This window comes from Gopherus flavomarginatus, chromosome 7 (genome assembly GCF_025201925.1).
Source record: "Gopherus flavomarginatus isolate rGopFla2 chromosome 7, rGopFla2.mat.asm, whole genome shotgun sequence".
Taxonomy (NCBI): domain Eukaryota; kingdom Metazoa; phylum Chordata; order Testudines; family Testudinidae; genus Gopherus; species Gopherus flavomarginatus.
Window position 1 is genome coordinate 20,056,806 of NC_066623.1, and position 22,090 is coordinate 20,078,895.

General features: G+C 39.2%; 1 protein-coding gene across 3 annotated transcripts in view; it reads right to left on the reverse strand.

Moving 5' to 3' along the window:
- The window catches only part of CPEB4 (cytoplasmic polyadenylation element binding protein 4), a 193,873-nt gene that overhangs the window by 32,209 nt on the left and 139,574 nt on the right, over positions 1-22,090 (reverse strand). For all 3 annotated transcript variants that reach the window (XM_050962650.1, XM_050962649.1, XM_050962648.1), the window contains one exon: positions 15,217-15,298. In XM_050962650.1, coding sequence (XP_050818607.1) covers positions 15,217-15,298 — 82 coding nt within the window. The remainder of the gene's footprint in view (positions 1-15,216; positions 15,299-22,090) is intronic.

Genomic DNA, 22,090 nt, shown 5'->3' on the forward strand with positions numbered 1-22,090 from the left:
ATATTAAAATGTGATTTTATGGACTGAACCCCAGAAGATGATCTGCATGCACTGCAGCCACCATACAGCTACCAGAGATTATGAGCCAAATCTTGGTCACATTGACTACCATGGGACTAGGCTATAATGCACTTTACACTGTTCTTTGGTGTCAAACTGAGGTGTGCGCTTCAATATTCTTCTGAAGTTTTGTCTCCAGTTTTTAAATCTGCTGTACATCCTAAACATATAATGTATCACATTATCCAAAGTGTACCACTATCATTTCACAATTCGTGACATTATACCAGTTATTTCAATTGACTGAAGGGGAACATACTTTCAAGTAGATCTTATCTTTACACTTCCTTGGTGGTTCCAAGTGATAAAAATCAATTAACACATAGATATTGGCGGAATGCTACAAAATCTCAGATTTGAATGGGTTAGATGATGTGAAGGTGAACTGTTATTGCTATATCAACTTTTTTTTAAAATACAGAGATTCAAGGGGTTGGGTTTATGATACGGGGGGAGAAGAGCAAGATTACTACACTTTTTAGAACAGATATATGCACTTATTTTTAAATGGTTTTATAATTGAGAATTTCATCTACAGCAGGTGTGGGCAAACTTTTTGGCCCGAGGGTTGCATCTGGCTATGGAAACTGTATGGCGGGCCATGAATGCTCATAAAATTGGGGTTGAGATTCAGGAGGGAGTGAGGGCTCTAGTTGGGGGGTGCAGACTCTAAGGTGGGGCCAGAAAAGAGAAGTTCAGGGTACAGGAGGAAGCTCTGGGCTGGGGTGTGGGGGGGAGGGGGTTTAGGGCTTCAGCAAGAGGTGCAGGTTCTGGGGTGGGGATGAGGGGTTTTGGGTGCAGAAGGGTGCTCAGGGGTTTGGAAGGCGGGGGGGATCAGGGCTGGGGCAGAGGGTTGGGGCACAGGAGGGGATTAGGAGTGCAGGCTCTGAGCAGCGCTTACCTCAAGCAGCTCCCGGAAGCAACGGCACATCCCCCCTCCGGCTCTGGCACAGCCAAGTGGCTCTGCGCGCTGCCCCATCTGCAGGCGCTGCCCCATCTGCAGGCGCTGCCCCATCTGCAGGCGCTGCCCCTGCAGCTCCCACTAGCCGCAGTTCCCAGCCAATGGGAGCTGCCAGGGCGCTGCCTACAGACAACTGCTTCTCAGCTGGAGATGGGCAAGCCCCAGACCCTGCTCCCCAGTGAGAGCTTGAGGGCTGGATTAAATCGGCTGGCAAACTGGATGTGGCCCATGGGCCGTCGTTTGCCCACACTAATCTACAGTCAGCTGGCAAAAGCGGTGTTATATGAAACTGATGGTCTTTATGGCCAAAGGGAAGGAGTAAGTAGGATGTCGTACACTACAGGTTCTCTTGGTGGAATACTTTTTTTCCCCAAGGGATTATTCTAATCTGTAATTTATCTTGCTAAACTGTTCGTGGATGAGAAAAGAAAAGGCATTTGGAAAAGCTGTAAAGCTTCTTCCCAAACCTCCCATTCATACTCCTAAATCACATTCACTATTCCTGGAGTCTTTATGCAAGCATTTCTCCTCAAGCAGATGCTGGTCTACTCCCATACTAACAGCTAAACAATTTAAATAGATGGGCAGGCAGTACCCTTCCTATGATTTCATGAATAACTGGAAGTGCAAATCATGCACATGATTCACAGCAAGAGCTGGATTTATGTTGACATGTACTAGCATGCTGCAGGATTTAAACTAGCATGGATTTTTTATGGTTAATACTAGTAGGCTCAAATACGCTTTTGTCTGTGGAAGGAATGCTCACAGGGCAGTTTAGAATTTTACATGAGGTTTTTGTGTTTTTTTAGCTTCCTCTTATTTCACTCTCAAAGCAACAAGTAAATGGTAGTCCCAGCAAAAGCAGCAGCAAATATACCCCAGCAGTTTGCAGCCAATACTTCCCCATTTCTCATTTTCACAATAACATGCAACAACAAGAGGGCTGTTATTTTACAAGCACTAATTCATGTAGAAACTGGCTGTACCACACATTCTTCATCACATGTAAATTGCATCACAAAACTGGAATTTTATTTATTTATTCTTTTAAAAAAAAAAAGAGAGACTCCCCACTTGCCCTTTCAAGGTTTTGAATGGTTGCCTGCATGGGAGAGGGGCTTGGATACCACCAAAATTTTGCCAATCATTTAATCTACTGAGGACAAGCATGATACCCTGTTGAGTGTCTTTGCAGTTTTAACCCAGTACAGGGCTTTATCTGCCCAAACCTTTGTCCTGTAATACTTACCACAGCTTGGAAAGTTCCATGAAACATTACTACTCTTAGATGTTACTGGGACAAGGTTTTATACCCAACTTAAATATCTTAACTTATTTGATCACAAGAATTCCACATGTTCCAAGGACCAAATCACTCTTACAAATACCTACATGGCCTCATTATTGTCAGTGGCATTTCAAGGGTACAGGCCAAAGAATTTGTCCATTTCTATGGCCTACTTTACAAAGGTGCTGAGCATCTGCAACTCTTACTGACTTCAACTGGAGATGTGGGTGCTCCACACATCTGGAAGTCAACCGTCAGTGGTAGATTTAATAAAACACAGCAATACAGCTAATCAGCTTGTATTCCACAAACAATGAAACAAACCACACTAGGATGACACCTATTTCTTAATATGTCATTTAAAATTTAAATTGCATGTTCATATTCACCTAACTAAAAATTATCTTAGCTTTATAGCTAATGTCCTCAGTTGCTAAAAAATTAAGTTTGGTACTACACATACTCAAATTCTAGATTTGAATTTTCTAGAATCTTAAAATTACAAGAGATCATAAATAAATGAACCATATGTAATATTTCAGTCTGCTGAATCTCCTTTGCATACAAACACAGATCACCCAATACTGAAGTTATATTTATATGGTCTAAGAGTGCTATCAGAATTAGTTTACACTATATTTTTAGAGATAAGTGTAGCGATAAAGATATGCCAGAAGATTTAACCATTGGTTTAACTGTATACATGCTGCTGGCTTTTAAGAAGTGGAATACTGGCCCAGGTTCATATTAAGGTCTACATGATTTTCTTTTTAAATTAAATGAATGAATGGTATTGGTTTGTAAGCATTTGTATAATTAAACTGACCCCAATATCACTAAAACTGTTCAATTTCTAAAACAGGTATCAGTTCTCAAATCACAAATCAAACACAACGAAAAGTGACCTGATAAGTGTACTTGCACTAATGCATAAGTTTGTTTATTCTTTCACTCAGGCAGAGAAGAAAACTTGTAGGAAATGTGTCTCAATAAGCAATAGATTTTAACCAGTTATCCCCTGACAAACATCACAGGCATGCGGTCTCAAAACACATAACTTCTGTTTCCAGACTACTGTTGCCTGCTTCCTTTTTAAAATTCTAGGAAATGTATTAGACATTATTTAGGTTGCAAAGTCAAGAATTTTAAAGTAAGAAAGAGCACATTTATAGTTGCCTGTGCAACCTTAATTTGGCTCCCTCGTGCAAATGCATTATGATGCAGTCTTTAATTACATGATCGCCACAAAGTTGGGGGGAAAAAATTGTGCGGAGAATTAGGTGGCCAGAAGCCCCTGTGCATACTACATAGGGTGACCAGACAACAAATGTGAAAAATCAGGACAGGAGGTGGAGGGTAATAGGAGCCTACGTAAGAAAGACCCAAATATCGGGACTGTCCCTATAAAATCAGGACATCTAGTCACCCTAATACTATACAAAGCCTCCTATACTATAATCAATCATTTGAGGAGCTAAAGGTTGCTCTCCGATGCATCCTTGCTTCCACCCTAGAGGCCAAGAATCAACTCCACATTACAATGCCCAACCCTCCAAAGCAGAAAGACCTTTGTTCCTGGGTGACGATACACTGCACTACTTGGCCAACCTTATATGACAGTTTAAGTACAAATGGGTGAAGACCTATCTAGGTGTTATCATATAGGGTCAGGAGAAAGCACTGTGGAAAAGCTTGCTATTTTATCATTACTAGGGCCCTACCAAATTCACAGCCCATTTTGGTCAATTTCATGGTCATAGGATTTAAAAAAATCATACATTTAATTATTTCAAATATTAAAATCTGAAATTTCATAGTGTTGTAATTGTAGGGGTCCTTACACAAAAAGGAGTTGTTTGTGTGGGGAGGTGTTGCATGGTTACTGTACTGCTACCAGCACTGTCGCGGGCGGTGGCAATACCTTCAGAGCTGGGCGGCCGGAAGGTGGCAGCTGCTGGCCAGGAGCCCAGCTCTGAATGCAGAGACTCCACCAGCAGCAGCGCAAAAGGAAGGCATGGCATATTATGGTATCACCATCCTTACTTCTGTGCCGCTGCCTTCAGAGCTGGGCCCTTGGTCAGCAGCTGCCATTCTCCGGCCACCCAGCTCTGAAGACAATGCAGAACTAAAGGTAGCAATATAGTGACTCAAGAAATAACCTTGCAATCCCCTTTTGGGTCAGGACCACTAGTTTGAGATGCACTGGTCTTCCCCATGAAATCTGCATAGTATAGGGTAAAGCACACAAAAGACCAGATTTCCGTGAAGCGTTTTTCATGGCCTTGAATTTGGTAGGGCCCTAATAATTACACACAGCACTCCAAGTAAGACTCTTGTGAGTCTCTAGAGGGTCATTTAGTTAATCCCCTGTAATGTTGCAGGGCTGGATTTCATTTTTCCTAAAGCATTGTAGTTTAGACTCGACATCTACAGTATCACCTATGACAGCAATTCCACTCCTGCAACATGTTCCATTACCCAAGTTTGAAACAAGGCAGCCATTTCAGCTTTGTGTTCCTAGACCAGAGGTCGCCAACCTTTCAGCAGTGGTGTGCCGAGTCTTCATGTATACACTCTAATTTAAGGCTTCATGTGCCGCTAACACATTTTAACATTTTTTAGAAGGTCTCTCTAAGTCTACACTATATAACCAAACTACTGTTATATGTAAAGTAAACAAGGTTTTCAAAAAGCAGCAAAGAATCCTGTGGCACCTTATAGACTAACAGACATTTTGGAGCATGAGCTTTCGTGGGTGAACACCCACTTCATCAGATGCATTTGGTGCCACAGGATTCTTTGCTGCTTTTACAGATCCAGACTAACACGGCTACCCCTCTGAAACCCAAGGTTTTCAAAAACTTTCAGCAGCTTTATTTAAAATTAAAATGCAGATCTTATTAGTTTAGTGTGATCCTTGTCCTTGCTTTTCCTTGATGAGTTTTCCAGTGTCTGGCGGCATGTATTTGGATACTTTAAGCTGCACACAGACTTCTGAGTGATCAGTTGTTAACCGGCTAGAACCCCAGATCAGCAGCTGAGGTGAGTGGAACTGGCGGCTGGCAGGGCTGAGCAGGGCCGGAAGCCTGTACCCTGTCTGGGAGGGGCCCTAGCTGGCGAGGGGCAAGGGGCCAGCAGTGGGAACCCCAGAGCGGTGGCGGGCTCAGCCCGCTGCAGCTCTGGGGTTTTGGCCGCTGGTTCCTGCCAGCTGGGGTCACAGCCCGCTGCCAGCCTAGGGTTCCTTCCCCCAGGCCAGCAGCAGGTGCTGAGTGGGACCGGTGGCAGGACCCCAGCTGGCAAGGGGCCCAACAGTGGGAACCCTAGAGTGGCGGTGCGCTGAGTGGCTCAACTTGCCCTGCACACTGAGTGACTCAGCCCGCCCTACGCGCCAACAAAATTTGGCTCACGTGCCGTACGTTGCCAACTCCTTTTCTCTCAGTTGACAAGAGCATAGAGAAAAGTGCAGGCCCACCACCTGCATATTTCAGACTCTTGTTCTCTTATATCCGTTGCTAATATTGCAGCAACGCATGCATTTTTGTCTCAGTCCTAACTTCTCTCATCTCAATATTGTCCCTTTTTTCATTTTTTTCTGCAATTCCCTCTTCATTTTCAGGTCTGTGTACCTGATGCAACTGTTTTAGTCTTAATTCTATTTTTTTTATTTCTACCCAATTTATATATGGCACTGCAGATGTATATAATGCTGTGGAGTAAGTAAAACATGTCAAACATGTTAGCCCCTCTCTTGAGGAGCTTACTGTTTGAAGGCAAGAGATGAGAATTGCAGAATAAGCATAGAAATAAGTGGAAAAAACCAACAAAAATGAGTGAAGAAAGTTTTAAATCTTTATAAAACAGGTGGTCTGATAGTTTTTTTGAAAGCAGAGAGGAGAGGCTGGCAAATATTACTTGGGAGTGCTGCTCCAAACTTAGAGTGTCTTGAAAGATGACCCAGAATGAGAAATAGCCATCAAGGAAGAAGTCACAAGAGAAACGTGGGTGAAGCAGGAGAAGACTAGGCAAAATATAGGAGAGGAAGTTAAGCAGAGTCTTAAAGGAGAAAGCGTGGTTTGCCTTTAAAACAGAAGGAAAGTGTTTGAAAATCATGGTTCAGCAAGTTAAAAGACCTGACTAAAAGTGGCCAGGAGAAGATCTCAACCAAGATTTTCAAAACTGCTCCCACTAATCACAATGGATGCTTATTATAAACAGAATTTACATATTATGTACACATGCCATAAATGAACAAATCAATGAGGTGCATTTAATTTTCACCCCGGATCTTAAGTAAAAGAGTAACTATACTAGATGCTTCAGGAGAAAGTGAAACAAACACATAAGACCGAATCTGCCACCAGTTAAGTCAAGAGTCTTTACACTGATATCAGTGAAAGCAGGATCAAGCCCAAAAAGCCAGTGGGCAGATGTGCACTAATGCCCCATGGTGGTGTCAGGAATTTCCAGGTCCCAAATAGTGATCAGTTTTTGCTCTGAAGTATGAGATTTGTTAATTCCTAATTTTTAGGTCAGATGGCATAAATGCAGGTGTTATTCTCACTCAAAAGCATAATGTCATTAATCTGGTCTATCCTGAGGCAGCAAGTTAAACGCTCAAACACTTTCACTGAGACATTCTGCCATGAGAATAAATCTCTGGTTGGTTTAAAACTTGCATTTATCAAGGACCATTGCTCTAAAAACATAGTTGTAGTCAAAAAAGAAAGTTTAAATTACTTATTTCTGTTAAAAACAGCACAGCAAATGCTGCCAATCAACATTTCAAGAAGAAATTAAGGTAAGAAAACGAAGGACACACATTTGGCACAAGCCAAACAAAAATCTGAATGTCAGAGGCAAAATGCCAACATAGGGGGGAATAAAATAAATATAAATAATAATTGGAGATAGACCCTTTTCCTAGAACTGGAAGGGACCTTGAAAGGTCATTGAGTCCAGCCCCTGCCTTCACTAGCAGGACCAAGTACTGATTTTTGCCCCAGATCCCTAAGCGGCCCCCTCAAGGATTAAACTCACAACCCTAGGTTTAGCAGGTCAGTGCTCAAATCACTGAGCTATCTATCCCTCCCCATATTAATAACAACTCTGATTCTACATTGGTATAAATTAATTCTACTGACTTCATAGTTACATCATTATAAATCAAAGCAGAATTTGGCCCTGTTTTCTCTGGAGACAAAGGTCTCATTTTGTGCTGGTACTAAACAAAGGGAATCAAATCACTACATACATTAGAGATAAATTTTAACCTTAAAATGTTTGGGTTTTTTTCCAGTCCCAAATTAGAATATGGGGAAGATGACCCTTTAAAGTATTCTCCTGACCTGAAGAAGCACTCTGTCTAAACTTGAAAACTTGCCTCTTTCACTAACAGAAGTTGGTCCAATAAGAGCTATTACCTCACTCACCTCCTCTCTCTAATCTCCTGTATGTTTTATAGTTTAGTCGGAGATGCCAGTTTTGCATGTGTGTTTGCGCGAGACTTATATTATGAAAAAAACAAACATAGGGCTCACACGTGACTTCAAGACTCCAGCCATTTTTAAAAGCTCCTCTATTTTTACTTAAGGTTTACATTACATAAACTGACATGATAGCAATCCACAATCCAGCATGCCACCAGGAAGAACAAAACAAATGACTACCTTTAAAGATGGACTTCAAAAAGGGATGTGCATTACAGTGAGCTATTCATTACACATACAAGCCAACGTGTGGGCCCTCACCCATGCTCCAACAGGAATCTTCTGAGTTGGCAGTAGTTTGAAAGCAAGCCAGAGAGAGCTGGCTAATGTTTCATTTGCAGTTTCATTATTAAGCATTGCAGTGACTGCATGAGACACCACAACCCCACAAGTACACCCTCTTCCTGCATCCCAAGAGAGAAGTTACCTTGTGCTGTACAATCTTCATACGCAAATTAGGACTGCTCCTTGTATTACAGGCACTTAAGAAAATAGCAGCAACTCAAAACAGAACAGGCACAGAAAGAAACAAGTATTTGGGACATACCATAATAGCCGTAACTGCAGGGGAGTCGGAAAATATTTTCTTCCTTCCTACACTTCCCACCAAGTCTTTGCCCCCTCCCACTCCCACCACCACACACACAAAACCCTTTGCTTTCAAATAAACTGTATTTCAGGATTCTGTAACACTTATACAAGCTACTCCAATTCTTTCTGGAATTAAAATGTGTTCTCACCTGCAGTTCACAATATTTGGTATCATCCAGCCAACTCAGGAGACTGAGCACTTTCCAGAAAGACAAGCAAGCAAGCCCTAAAGAACCTTTCAGTTTATTTCTTCATAGAAATTTTAGGGTAATGACTTTACACACTATAAGCTCACAAAGTGGGAGTGTTTTTGTTTTGGTTATTTTCTTTAAGTGTACACCGTGAGCTTCACCCACCTCATGCACATTTTTCCAGAGCTGATCTGATACATATCCAATTTTTTCTTGCTAAAACTATTAATATCAATGCCATTTCTATTTTTTCTACAACATGCTCAGTATCTCTTTGATGCAAATCTACCCTGAGTTCAGACTGAGACCAAATTCCGTGACAGTTAGCTACATCAAGACAAAAGTTCACTGGCCATCATCAGTCCTATTTTTTTTCTACAATAATTTGAGATTAAGCCAAATTGCAGAATTTGGAGTGGGGTTTGGTCATCCTTCTCTTTTTTCCCCACCCTGCAAAAATGCCCTAAGAAGTTCATCTCAGATCTGTTTAGGAGCTCAAAACAAATTTCTTCCTGATTTCTAAGTCTCAGGGCAGTTTATATATGGGTCGTACCCACATGACTACCAGGCTCAAAGGAGGACCAGGAACAATCAATACATTAAACCAGTGTCAAAAAGCAAAAGTACATGCGCTCAGGGCCAGCGCTTCCATTTAGGCGAGGGCGCCAGGATTTGGGAGTGCGGCATTTTGCCGACCTCGGCGGCAATTCAGTGGCGGGGGGTCCTTCTGCGCTCTGGGTCATTGATGGCAATTCTGCGGTGAGTCCTTCACTCGCTCCGGGACCCACCACCAAAGTGCCCTGAAGACCGGGAGCGCAGAAGGACCCCTCCCCCCCGCCGCAGAATTGCCGCCAACGACGGGAGCGCGGAAGGACCTCCGCCTAGGGTACCAAAAACCCTGGCACCGCTCCTGCTTGCGCTGTCCTTTTTAGTCTTTTACCACAGTACCAACATTATTTCTTCCACCTGTCTGCTCTGTTCTTCCTGCTTGCCATGAATTTTGAGTTCTTCCCCATTTAAAAAAGTGAAATTATCACAATCTAAGGTGATTTGGGGTTTGTTTTTTTAAATGGAAGAGTGGTCAAAAATTGGCCAAATAGGCATAAGAATCATGAAAGCCAAGACCTGATGATTGGTCATTACTTTTTCTTTATTAGTTTAAAACCAAATCTCCAACGTGGCCTTGATTTCTGTTAGTGCGTCTCTGTTTATTTCATTTTGTTAAAAACCAAAGATACTTCTTAAGAGATTAATTTTAAAATAGCTAAATTCTAAAGGCTCTGGGAAAGAACCAATAAGATATACAGGAGAGGTTGGGGAGAACCAACATAGAGGTACAGGAAACACGGCATTTTATATATATGTACATATAATATATACACACCCACGAAAGTTGTAGAAACAACCATGTTGTAAACTAGAAATAGCTAAAGGGGCTTAAAATAAAGGCTTGTAAATAATTCAAGGACTAGGTCAAATGATGAGTTAGTACATTAACAACATTCGGCAAGAGTACAAATCCTTGACTGTCACAAATGAAGAGTCTGGCAGTAGCATCCTAACCCATTTGCAATGGACAAATATAGGACTGGAATCCTTTGTTCCCAGGTCAGGATTGGCAGAGCCATGGTGAGGGGAAACCAATGCAGTGTCAGGTCTAACTGGTTTCTTAACTCATCTATTAGACCCTAACTTATAGGTATTACATTCACCTATTTTCTATTTTAAAACTGAATAATTAATCTGCTTGTAATCTAAATTATATTACCAATTAACTAAGAGATTCCATGGATTCTTCATTTTCATTATGACAAAGTGAACTTGCAGGATGGCCACCAGTGACTACAAGCTGCAGTCATTTAATGCATAACTCACAAGTACTTCCTAATCATGGTTAGGACAAACTGGGACAGCGTACAACACAACGAGGGGAAGAGGCAGTTAGTTTTTCAGCATTTCACAAATTAAGTTCTATGTATTTCAGTTTCAAATGACTAATGATCTTTTTTCTATAAATTGCTCCGAGAAGAGGGTGCACAGTCTGGATCATCAGTTCAGCTTTTTTATAAAAAAATGACAGGCAAAATTGCAGCTCCTCTTTCACTCAAACTAATATAGAATACAAAAGGCTTCACTGATTATAAAGCTATATTAAGTGCAGGTCTTAACGCATGGGTCTGAGTACTCTCAGGATGCCAGAAGGGTACTGTGTAGCACGCCCAAAGCAAAACAAGGGAGGAAAAGAGGAGTTGGTTTTGGCTACTAAGTTTAATATCCCCGCTCAGTATAAAATATGTATACTTCTATTTTTGTAGATCCCTTTAGGATGCTGACAAAAATCAAACCTTAGGTTTTACACTGATTATGCATGGTCACTCACTTATCTGCCCAGAACTATAGCCTTATATATTATTATTAGTTATTGTTATTACTGTGGCATCTATAGGCTTCAACCAGGATTGGGGACCATTGTGTGATCATTAACACATGACTCTGTGTCAACAATTATCTGAATATATATATTTGAGGAGCCAGATAGAATGTCACAAAAACAAACCACATTCCAAACACTGCGTAAGAAAATGCCAGTTAATTTCTTCCTTCAAGCATTCAAAAAAATCTGTGTACAAGTCATCCCAACCCTTTGACACAAATATCTTTTTCATAGGATCATTATGTATCATCATCCATTTTTTAAAATCTAGTAGTTTTTCAGGACTTGAAGAGGCTGATTGTTCTAGAAATATTACTACATGTAGCAGTTAACTCAAAGTAATCCATTTTGAGAAACATCAGGTCTTTGACTTCCATTTTCATCAGGTTACCTTGCCCCTCTCCGATTTTCAGGCAGTCTACCTCCCCGTCCGCCCTCATGCACCCAATTCTTTTTAGTTTTAGTCTACTCTATCCAAAGCCTAGCTATTTCTCACTCTAGGCATCCTTAGCCTAATTTTTCCCATGTATCTCTCATGCAGCTTTAGAGCGGATTCACATCTTTTCCTTTGGCTGTTTCTACACAGACTTTCACAACAGTGCTCTGCAGTGCTGGAAGCATGTGTGCCAGCCTGCTTCTCTAATCTCTTTCACTTTGCACCACTTTCAGGCAATAAGCGCCAGTCCCATAGCCTGGAAAAAACAAAGGTACATGATAGTCACTAAAGCAGCAAGTCTGCCACTACACAGCATTTAAAGACATTTCATTCTAGAAGAAAGAAGGAAATCTTTAGTCAGCCATCTAGTGTTACACCAATGCTCAAACTGCAATCTGGAAGACCCAGATTCAAAAATCAGTCTCTGGATCTCTGGCTCATCTGAAGGCCGAGTACAATATAAAGAAGATGCAATTAGTCTCTAGGGAAAGGCTTCTGCAGATTGTCATTGGCTATGCAGAAGTCAGCAAGCTCACTCTTGTGGATAAAAATAACACTAAAATGGCAGCTGTTCAGGAAAGGAAATGGGGATAGGATTCAAGGGAAGAAAAAATGAAACAGCCACAAATAAAAATATTCTTTATCACGTTTTACAAAATCTCATCAGGATTTTAACACTGAATCTAACAGTGAATCAATGCTATTTTCAAAATGCTTCTCAAGGATCCACCAAAAAACCAAAGCATTGCCTTGTTTGTATGCTTAATATCACATGCAAAGAACAATTGTTACACTTATTCATAAAGAAACCCAAGATTAGTAAATGCAAGGTTCAATCACTAAGTAGTCATAACAGAGAATATAGATTTTTTGTTTAGTTTTTCTGATTTATGCTGTAGACTGCCAAACGAAAAAACTACCACTATTCTGTACATCCCAATATTAAGTCAGGCCATCACTTAAACACACAGGAGTTTCTGTCAAAACCTTAAGAGACAATGGTCCCAACAATATGATTCCCAATCCCTAAATATATTTCCCCCCAGTTCTGAATTGGTCTGAAGACTTTAAAAGGCTCACTTGGTGTATTTTAATATTTTTCCTTATTTCTGGAGTGCATCGTGCTATGAAAGGAAGAAGTAACCTGATTTAGAATACTCACATGCAAGTCATTGTTAAATTTTATCAAAGAGTCAGAAGTTAGCAACGTGACCTGTTAGATCATCTGGTCCATCTCCCTGCCAATCCCAGATTTTTTCCTACAGTATGTTTTCTAGTGCTCTGTCCAGTCTATTTTTAAAGTCTCAAGCAATGGAACTTCCATCACTTCACATGGAAGGCCAATCCAAATTAGTTTAAAAACACTGCCCATGAAAAGTAACCCATAAAAAAACAAATTGCATAACTATTTTTATGGATCAACTTACATAACTGCAGGTATTAAAAAAAGGACAACAAGATTATAAAATAATAACCACAAGTCAGCATATTTTAAGATTCTTACCTTCTGCTGATTCTTTTAAACATTATTCAAGCTAATTCTTTTTTTAAAAAGGCACATTCCTTAAAATACTACAGCAAATAAACCACTGCACAAGCCTGCTAAGCTATAATAGCAGAGAACAGGTATTTACGTACCACAAGTTTTATGTAAGTAACTTAAAAACGAAGCCCAGGAAGTACTACTCTAAAATGGAAGCATTGGTAAGGCAAGTATATGTTTAGGGCTATTAACCTTAAAACATCCAAAAAGAATATTATCGTTTAGAGTAATATATGTCAAGCACCTAACAAAAATACAGTAGAAAATTTTCCAGAATAATATCTGATTGATGTTGCTGCGTTCTGATTATGCAACAATACAGAGCTTTATACCAAATACAGATGATTGTGCACTGGGGATTAACAAATCAAGCTCAAGCAAGAATTAGTATGCATCAGAAATATACACTATTCTTTGCTGACATTTATTCCACTCTTTGAATACTTTTCACTTTAAAGTAAAGAACCATTTGAAAACCAAAGGACTTTTTCAGAGCAGTTAAACCCATCACAGTCCTGTATAAAACTGCCCTTAATTACCAAACATAAAACAGTATAGCAACCTTACTTTGTTAGAAAACTATTTCCCTTAAAAGCTGAGTTTGGTCTGCAGCCACATCACCATGAGCTTGTCAGATTTAATCAGCTAAAAGCTGGATTGGGCCCGCCTCATAGCTGGATGAAAGGCCTCCAAGCAAATTCCAGGTGCTTAATTTAAGTGGGACTCTTGACTTTTGACTCAGTATTGAACTAAGGCTCCATTATGATGTTAAGGTATACACAGAGTACTGTGCTCTGATGGCATGTGGGGGAAAAAACAAAAGCAAAAAAATGAAGGCCTTACAACTTGAGGTTTGCTACTGTTTAATAACAGCAGCAAACCTCAAGGATTGTCCTGGAGTCTCCAGGAATTAAAGATTAATGTTTAATTGAAGATTATGTCATGTAATGAAACCTCCAGGAATACATCCAGCCCAAATTGGCAACCTTAAAGAGCCAATGGCACTGGTACCCTTCTCCCCACAGGGAAAGTTTTTTTGTTTTTATTTTTAAGCTCAGTGGGAGTTTTGCCTACTTAGAACTCCCTTGTAGTTTCAGTTGGAAAGTTATTTCCTGCACTAAATTGTCATGTAGCTGCATTTCACCCAAGGGCTGGATGCATGAACTTTTAGTATACATCTGTTAAGTACTTCGGAATTGTACTAGACGTGAAGTACTACTAAAATGCAAGTCACTTTAATTAATAACACAAACCTTGGTGTTAGGGGAAATTTATTTTTAAAGACTACCATAAATCTGTTTCAGTGGCCTCAGATCAACAACAAAGAATGAGAAAAAACCTTGAAGTGGATAAATAATTACTCAGACAACTAACCCTGAGACTGAAATCGTAAGATTAGTGTTTAGTACTGACCTGCAATGAACTAAGCTTCAGGGTGTTATAGCATGTACTACTTCTATTAAGCGGTATATTAATGTAAAACCTATGTGTATTAAAAGCATTTTCAGAAGACAGTTGTTTCTTTAGTTGATATTTTCAGAACACTTTCATCAGGAAGCTTAAAACTCATTTCTTTTTAAATCTTTCACTTGCAAAGTATACTTCTCCTATATATTTAAGCATCTCTCATTCCTAAGAGACAGCACAAGAATGTTCAATCTTTACTCTGGAGAAAGTATTGCATCAGGAGAACCTTATAATTCAAAAGGGAAATGGACATAATTACGCAAGTGTGTGGCATAGTCAATGGAAAGACTACTTGAGACAAAGAGTTGTGATGAAATAGCTTAGTAGTCATATTAGACACTGGGTTAGTTAAATAAGTAGTGAAGACATAGTTTTTGCAGAGACAGAAGAGCATACGTGGCTGAAGAGGGAAAAACACTATCAAGTAAGTCGGTATGTTTCATCTATAAGATTCCAGAAACTGGGAATTTAATTTTACATGCTGCGTGTTTAAAAATTCAAGCCAATTACACAAAAGAATGCCCTGTGCTTCCATTTCGTAGTGTCCTTGATCAAGACATTAGACACACACAGGTGCTCATGTGCATTGATACCTTCATCTCTTGACAGAGAAGGAAAATGAGGCCTAGATGAGTTGACCAGCATGCAATATGCAAATGATACCTTAGTTGTTTTAACAAAAGACAAGTTTGGTATCCTGCCCAAGCACATCATCCTAATTATTTACTGCAGGAAACAGTCGCCTTCTAAATTTACCTTTCAGTGAATCGTTTTCAGCTCTCATTATGTCAATCAGCGAGTTCTCCAGAGAATGCATGTCAAAAGTTCTTGCGCGATCCTGTAAGTAAACACAAACAAAGCCAATTTAGACAGCAAAATGCTATCCAAGGCTACCTCAAATATGCAGAAACTTCAGCTCCACCCTATATCATTATATCAGAATTAAACATATACAATGAAATTATATTTAAAGTAAAACTACAAGACTCTTGGGCTTTTATTGAGTAACAGTAAATTCATATCTGAAGTTTCAGTTTTGCATTAGCAACACCATGAACAAAATATCTGAAAACAAATGGAAGTACAGTTTTACTCCTAAAAAAGCCTCACTGCAATAATTAGTTTTTAAAACAATTAAAATGAGACAGCCTGTATTAAAGCTCACTGCAAAGCAATCTCTCTCTTTAAAAAAAAAAAAAAAAGATAAGTTTATCGTACTGACATTGAACATTTATTTTTGCCAGCCATAGAAATACAGTCAGAACTGATATTGTTAAGAGGCCAAGAAAATTTGGGTTGCTTTATGTTTGTTTTAGGAAAGAAAAGTAAACTAATGTAAGATAGGAGTGTTCAGGTATATTTTAGAGTTGGCTAGAAAATTGAAAAACAAATGACACACAAGTTTGTTTTCCTTTTTCATCAATTTAGTTTCCATTGACGTTTTCAGGCCAGCTGAAGTCTGGAGGCTGAACTACTCCAAAAACTATTTCTCTATCCTCAAATAAATCCTGTTTGAAGCAATGAAACTAACTGTAATTTAAGGTCCCAGTTCAGGAAAGCATCTTTGTTAAGGAAAGCACTTACCAATTTAAACTATGCCATTAGAATACAAAGGATGTTAATCGAGTGTTATACAGCTATCCGTCATTTCAGAGTCTGCACAATTAAAATTGAAGTTCACAGAATTCCATTTACTGCAAATAATTTCCATTTACTCCAAACAGCCTCGTTTTTTGGTAAAAAGTTAACATTTTGTACTGTAAAATTTCACTCTACACCCAGAACTTTGCAATTTTAAATGAACGCTTAAAAACAAAGCATTAGACAAACTTTAGAGACAAGTTGATTTGTCTACATTACCATCACATCATCTTGATCCATTTGAAGTAAATTTACCAAGGATTTCTCCTTAGCGTCATCCTTTAGCATATTTCATAGGTCACCTTTTCTTGACTAAAACAGCCAATGCTCAACTGAAGAGAAGATCAAAGTTCACACGTCTGTCAAAGCCACCTATCTGGTTATGCAAGTTTAAAGTAATGTATTGCATTAACTTAGTACCAAACCAACATCAAACACTTTGGCCAAGCATTATGGTTCTCAATTTCTTGATTTTAGTGTCTATATTTAACTTTCATGTTTCAATAATAGAGTCCTGCAAAATTACAAGTGTTCACTAGTCCAGGCACAACATATATTGCCCCAGGATGAAATAATTTAGTCATCATTGAAAAAAGTTTCCCCACAACCACCCTCTCCCAAGGAAACAGGCAAGTAGAATTTTGCTAAACTGCATTAACAGACATTGCATTTAATTTCTGTGTTCAAAAAGGAGGCCACCTCTAATCCCAGGTGTTATATTTTGTTCATTTTCCAAGAGAGATTCTCCTTTAACCCAAAACCAAGACCAAGTGCGGAAAATTTCTGCCCATAAAGAAACAAGAAAAGTTATAAGCAACTCTAGATAGGAGATTGGAGTAAACTTGTATACAACTATATCAATTATTACCCACCAATGTGGGGGTTTAGTTTCTCTCTACATCTAGATGCGAAGCTATAATTTTGCAAAGTAGAGACAGATTTGCTCCGTATTTGGATGAGAAGTTTAAACAAACTGCATAAAATGGTGCCATATATTCTATAACTGATACTTTCATTTGCCTCAATATTGAAATATTGCTGCCATTTTGGCTGGGCACTGTATTGCAGGAGAGTCAATCTTTAAATGAGAAACTGGTCACGGCCATTTGTGGTCATTAAATACTCCGTGGTATTTTAAGAGAAGTGGTTGGCTCTGGTGTCCTGGCCTAATTCCTATTTAGTAAGTCACATTCCTACCAAAAACAAAATAGTAATTTTAACTAAGAATTTATTTTTCACTTCCCCCTCAAAATAAAAAACACCTCCAAAACCCACAACCTTGTGTGTTGCTGCCACAGAATGGTTCAAGTACTCCTCTCCAGAGGCAGCTCATTACAGTAGCATGCAGATGACCCTTAGAGAAAGTATGGCAAAAAGGTGAAGTTAGCTGTACTCCAGTCACTGACAGGACAGAAACATTTACCATACTAATATGGCCAAAATTCAATTTTCTGTGTATCTGCCTTATCTTTTCACAGTGTTTATTTTTCTCACTAAACTGTATTACAAGACAGCACATGTATCTACCAAAAAATACTAGTTTAGGAACGTTTGGTTCCTTACACTTTTTTCCTCCAGCTTCACATTTGTTTCTTCTCCTACTTGTTTCTTTCTTCACTGGTTCTTTTAGTTTCTTGATCTGATATTTTTGTCCCTGGTTCCTATAGATTTCAAAGTCTAGTTATAATTCTAACAACTCCAAGCCCTGGTCTGCACTATAAACTTATGTTGGTATAATTACATCACTCTACAGTGTAGAAAATCCACACCTGTGAGTGACAGTTACACAAACCTAACTCCTGGTGTAGACAGCGCCATGTCATAAGGTGTGCTTCTCCCAGCTCTTCTCCCTCTCGGGGACGTGGAGTACCTAGGCCAACAGGAAAAGCTTTCCTGTCAGCATAGATAGCCTCTTCACTAAGCACTACAGCAGTGCAGTTGTGCCACTGCAGCACTGGAAGTGTAGATAAGCCTTACATTTCACTGAAATCAATTTAAATAGTTTACAGAGGTAAAAAGGTATTCCTTATCGTTATTGACTTGAATGGGAATAGGTATAATCCATGCAAGTCAGAAACGAATAAAGGCAGACATTATCTCTAAACTTTCAAAGTGCCTGTATTGCTTCCATCCAGGACTCTTTTTTGTTTCTGTGGGGAGTTTTCTTTGTTTGTTTGTTTTGGGGGGAAGGCTGTTTTTGTTTTTTAAATATATTGTAGCACTTTCCAATCTCTCAACATTTCTCCCTATGTATTTCTTTCTGTTCTGTACCTTATTTTGTGTTCTGAATCTCTTTAGCAATAGGTCTAGAACTCAGCCTCACCAATATTGAAGCAGCTGGAAACTCCAGCTTGTGTGCATCTGCCACTGCTCTATCTCACAACAGAGGGAGCATGGAATTTCAGGAGCTTGCAGACCCTTCAGTGGCCACGCTGTCAATGATCTCAGTTATTTGGCAAACATTTAATGGGAAGAATACTGCCAGGCAGCTTCTGTATGGTATTTTGCATGCAATGCTGCCAACAAACTGTAGGGTCATCCCCAAAATAACTTCTCTCCCCTAAATTTTTAGTGTTGTGCTGAGATTAAGTTATATTATTGAATGTCACAGAGAGGGATTTGCATTCACCAATTGGAATGTGAGTGTGTAGGGGGGTGGAGGGGACAGTGTTTGGCATTCAGAACAGAGGCAGTATTTAATCATATATAAAGGAGAAGAAACAGGGAATAAACTGGAAATTCCCTCAAAGGACAACTAGATTCTTTAATGGAAATTTCCCTGAGCCCGTTCACTTTCTACCTCTTCCATTTTTAATGACATGCCCCGTTTATTCTCCCCCTTTATGAGACATGATTTTTTAATGAGGATATCCATGTCTTATAAGCTCAGCTTCCCAAGGTTACCCACCCGCAGTTCTAAACCATGCTCATCTTGATTACCAAATAAAGCTACATGGCTGTGTTCCCATTGGTAGCCACCATTAATGGATCATTCTCAATGGAAGGGCGCAGATGATTCTAAAACATTCACTGCCTCATCCTCGCCACCCTCTCACGGTTCCAGTCGTTCCTAGATAATAGAAGAGTCTGGGCGATACAAAATGCTGAATTACCAAGAGCCCCTTATCCTCCACATTCAGTCATATGATATGATGAGATTTCTAAACAATCTAGAGCATTCTCAATATACAACTGATAAGCAAGTTTTTTCTCAGGCTTGAGGGAATGCCTAATGGCATAGTCAGCTTAAGGGACTGAGTTGCCTCAGCCTCAATCCTGGGAAAACACAAGTCTTGCTACTGGGACATTTGAAAAAATTTGCTCCTCAGGGTCCCTTCTTATTGAGGGCATTCATTAAAAGACCACAAACCAAGTTAATATGCATCTTAGCATCATTTGCCTGCCACAAAGCACTACTTATTAGTGAAAAAGTAGAAGCTAGACCAATACTCTCCTCTAGTTATTATAATCTTTCTAAGTTGCTCAGTTACTATGGTGGCAAGCTCAGTACAAATACTTTATTTCATGACATCTGATGCTATTGTCCAATTGCAGAATTTAAGCAGACTATGTCCCTATTTATACTATGACACTCTCTCAACAGCAACCCCTGTGTCCTGAGTGCTATTTAATTACAATTCTTTTTCAGCACCTGTAAGACATTCAAAATGCAGCATGTCATTTGCCAGTTTGCACAATTATAAGCATTTTGTCCACTCTGTATTATGTATTATCTACATTGGGTAGGATAGACTAGCCTAGAAATACCCAAAGCACCTTGAACCCAGATAGCAGCAACAAGGCATAAAATCAGAAGAGCAGATCTATCCCTGAAGTGGATAGAGCAAATATTTTATTGATTTACTTACTTTTTGGAACTACTGGGTGAATCCCAGTACTTTGTTTATTCAATCAATTGTAGATGGTGCCTGTTCTGAAAAGAACAGCTATCATAGGGCTTCCAGATTCCTGAATACAGACCTAAATCTATGCCGACTACCCTGAAACACCAATTTCAGTGAGCTTGCAGTGTTTAAATTAGCAAGTTTGGTTCACTGTGCAGAGAGGTCCATTAACAATTTGCCAGGCTAAGCATCAGGATAGTACAATGGCCTGAAGAGACAAGCACCATGAACACATTTTTACTTTAAGTAGAATTTCTCTATTAATGTAAGATATTTGCTCCTGAATTACTTAAAAGAAAACAGCACCAGTTTTGCTCACTACTGTGTTCTAGACGTTCACATGGTGGTCAACAAATCAACAAGTACTTTATCTGAAAATGATAAAAATTAACATCTGAGACTAGCATTAGTGGCCATCTTGCCAAAGAGACATGTAACTACACACTGAATACTGCTTTAACATTACTGCTGTAACATATAAATATTAAGCTCCAATTTTTAACTCTGTAACCAAATATGGGGAAAAGTTGGTCTTTGAGAAGCACATGAATTTTCACTACGCTGTGATCAGCAAAAAGGAGTGTAGTTCTTCTTTCAAGCATACAGTGGGGAGGGAGATTTATCCCACAGCATGATGTTTTCTAAATGGCCCAATTCACTGAGTGACATTGGCAGTGGCCCCAGGGGAATCCTACTAGTGATCTGTGTGTAATAAATATATGAATGAGAAAGAATGGGATATAGGGATAATCATCACCCAAAGGAAAGTAAAATGTCTATGTAGCTATAGACATTTTCACTGGTGGCTGACATTGCTTACCTAAGTTGATCACAAGAAGAACTTTGCATTTCAAGAGTTTGTATTCGGGTATCTGAACTTTTGCTTTGTAAGAGGGCTCAAAGGACAAGCACATTTACCTTTGGTAAAAGAGGACTTTGAGAAACAAGATCCTAATGAGAATCAAATTATAGCCCCAATACAAAAGGCTGCTTTTAAGATATTATCAACATTTGCATGCTGTAAGAAACAGTGGAATTTATATAAAAACAGCACTGCTTAGAAGACTAATTATATAAAGGTAATATTTAGCAGGCCACATCCAATTAATATAGAGCTGATATTCCATACCAGATAACTTTATGCAAAGGTCTGACCAAATCACTCTAAAAAGGAAATGGAACTGCTAGTCTGTTTCCTTCATGCTGCCTAGAAATAATTTCAAAATACATACAAGTGGCTAAGGATTGAGAGATGAACTCCCGGATTCTAGTCTCAACTCTGCTATTGACTTGTGAATTTGCGCAAGTCATTTAATCTCTGTGCCCCGTGTTCTCCCCACATCTATCTGTAAAGAATAGTTTAAGTACTTTGAAATCTATGGTTGACAGGTACTATGAAAGGACAAAGTTTAAAATGGAGATGCTTATAAGTAGGAAACCATTAAGTCATACAATTCAGATTCCATAAGATCCATCTTCTTCCCTTCTTGAAGTCCAAAGGGACCCAATCCAGAATAAAAACACTTATGATAAATTATGTATAGTACATATTGTGATAATATATGCACTGGAAGTTGAACATGAAAGCTTGATGCCATGGAAGAGAATGTTCACCAAAACCTTAGATCTAAATTCTCCTAAGCTTCACAGACAGTTGATCTGAATTCAACCACTGACGTACAGGCCTAACTACATTTAATCTGTACCCATGCCATCAGTATCGCCTGACCAACTAAGACTCCAGAAACTGAGAGTTTCTATTCAATGCTTCCCAAGATGAGGCAATCACAACCATAGTTTGCCAATGCTATGAAAGCCAAACAGTATAAAATCAAAGCCTGCCTGGGTGTGACAATTTGCTTGTAGCAAAGGCTGTGCCTAATATTACAAAATGTGAATTTTTTTTGAAGAGTCAGGCATCTATAATGATGCAAAGTAAACTGTTGATTTAAGCAATTTATTGAAGATGATTAAGCAGTATTTATGGGGCAAGCATAGTTGCATATATCATACTTCACTATGAATTCTATTCAATATATATTGTTTAGTTCTTTGGAGAACCTTCCTTTGCAGAACTGCTGTAT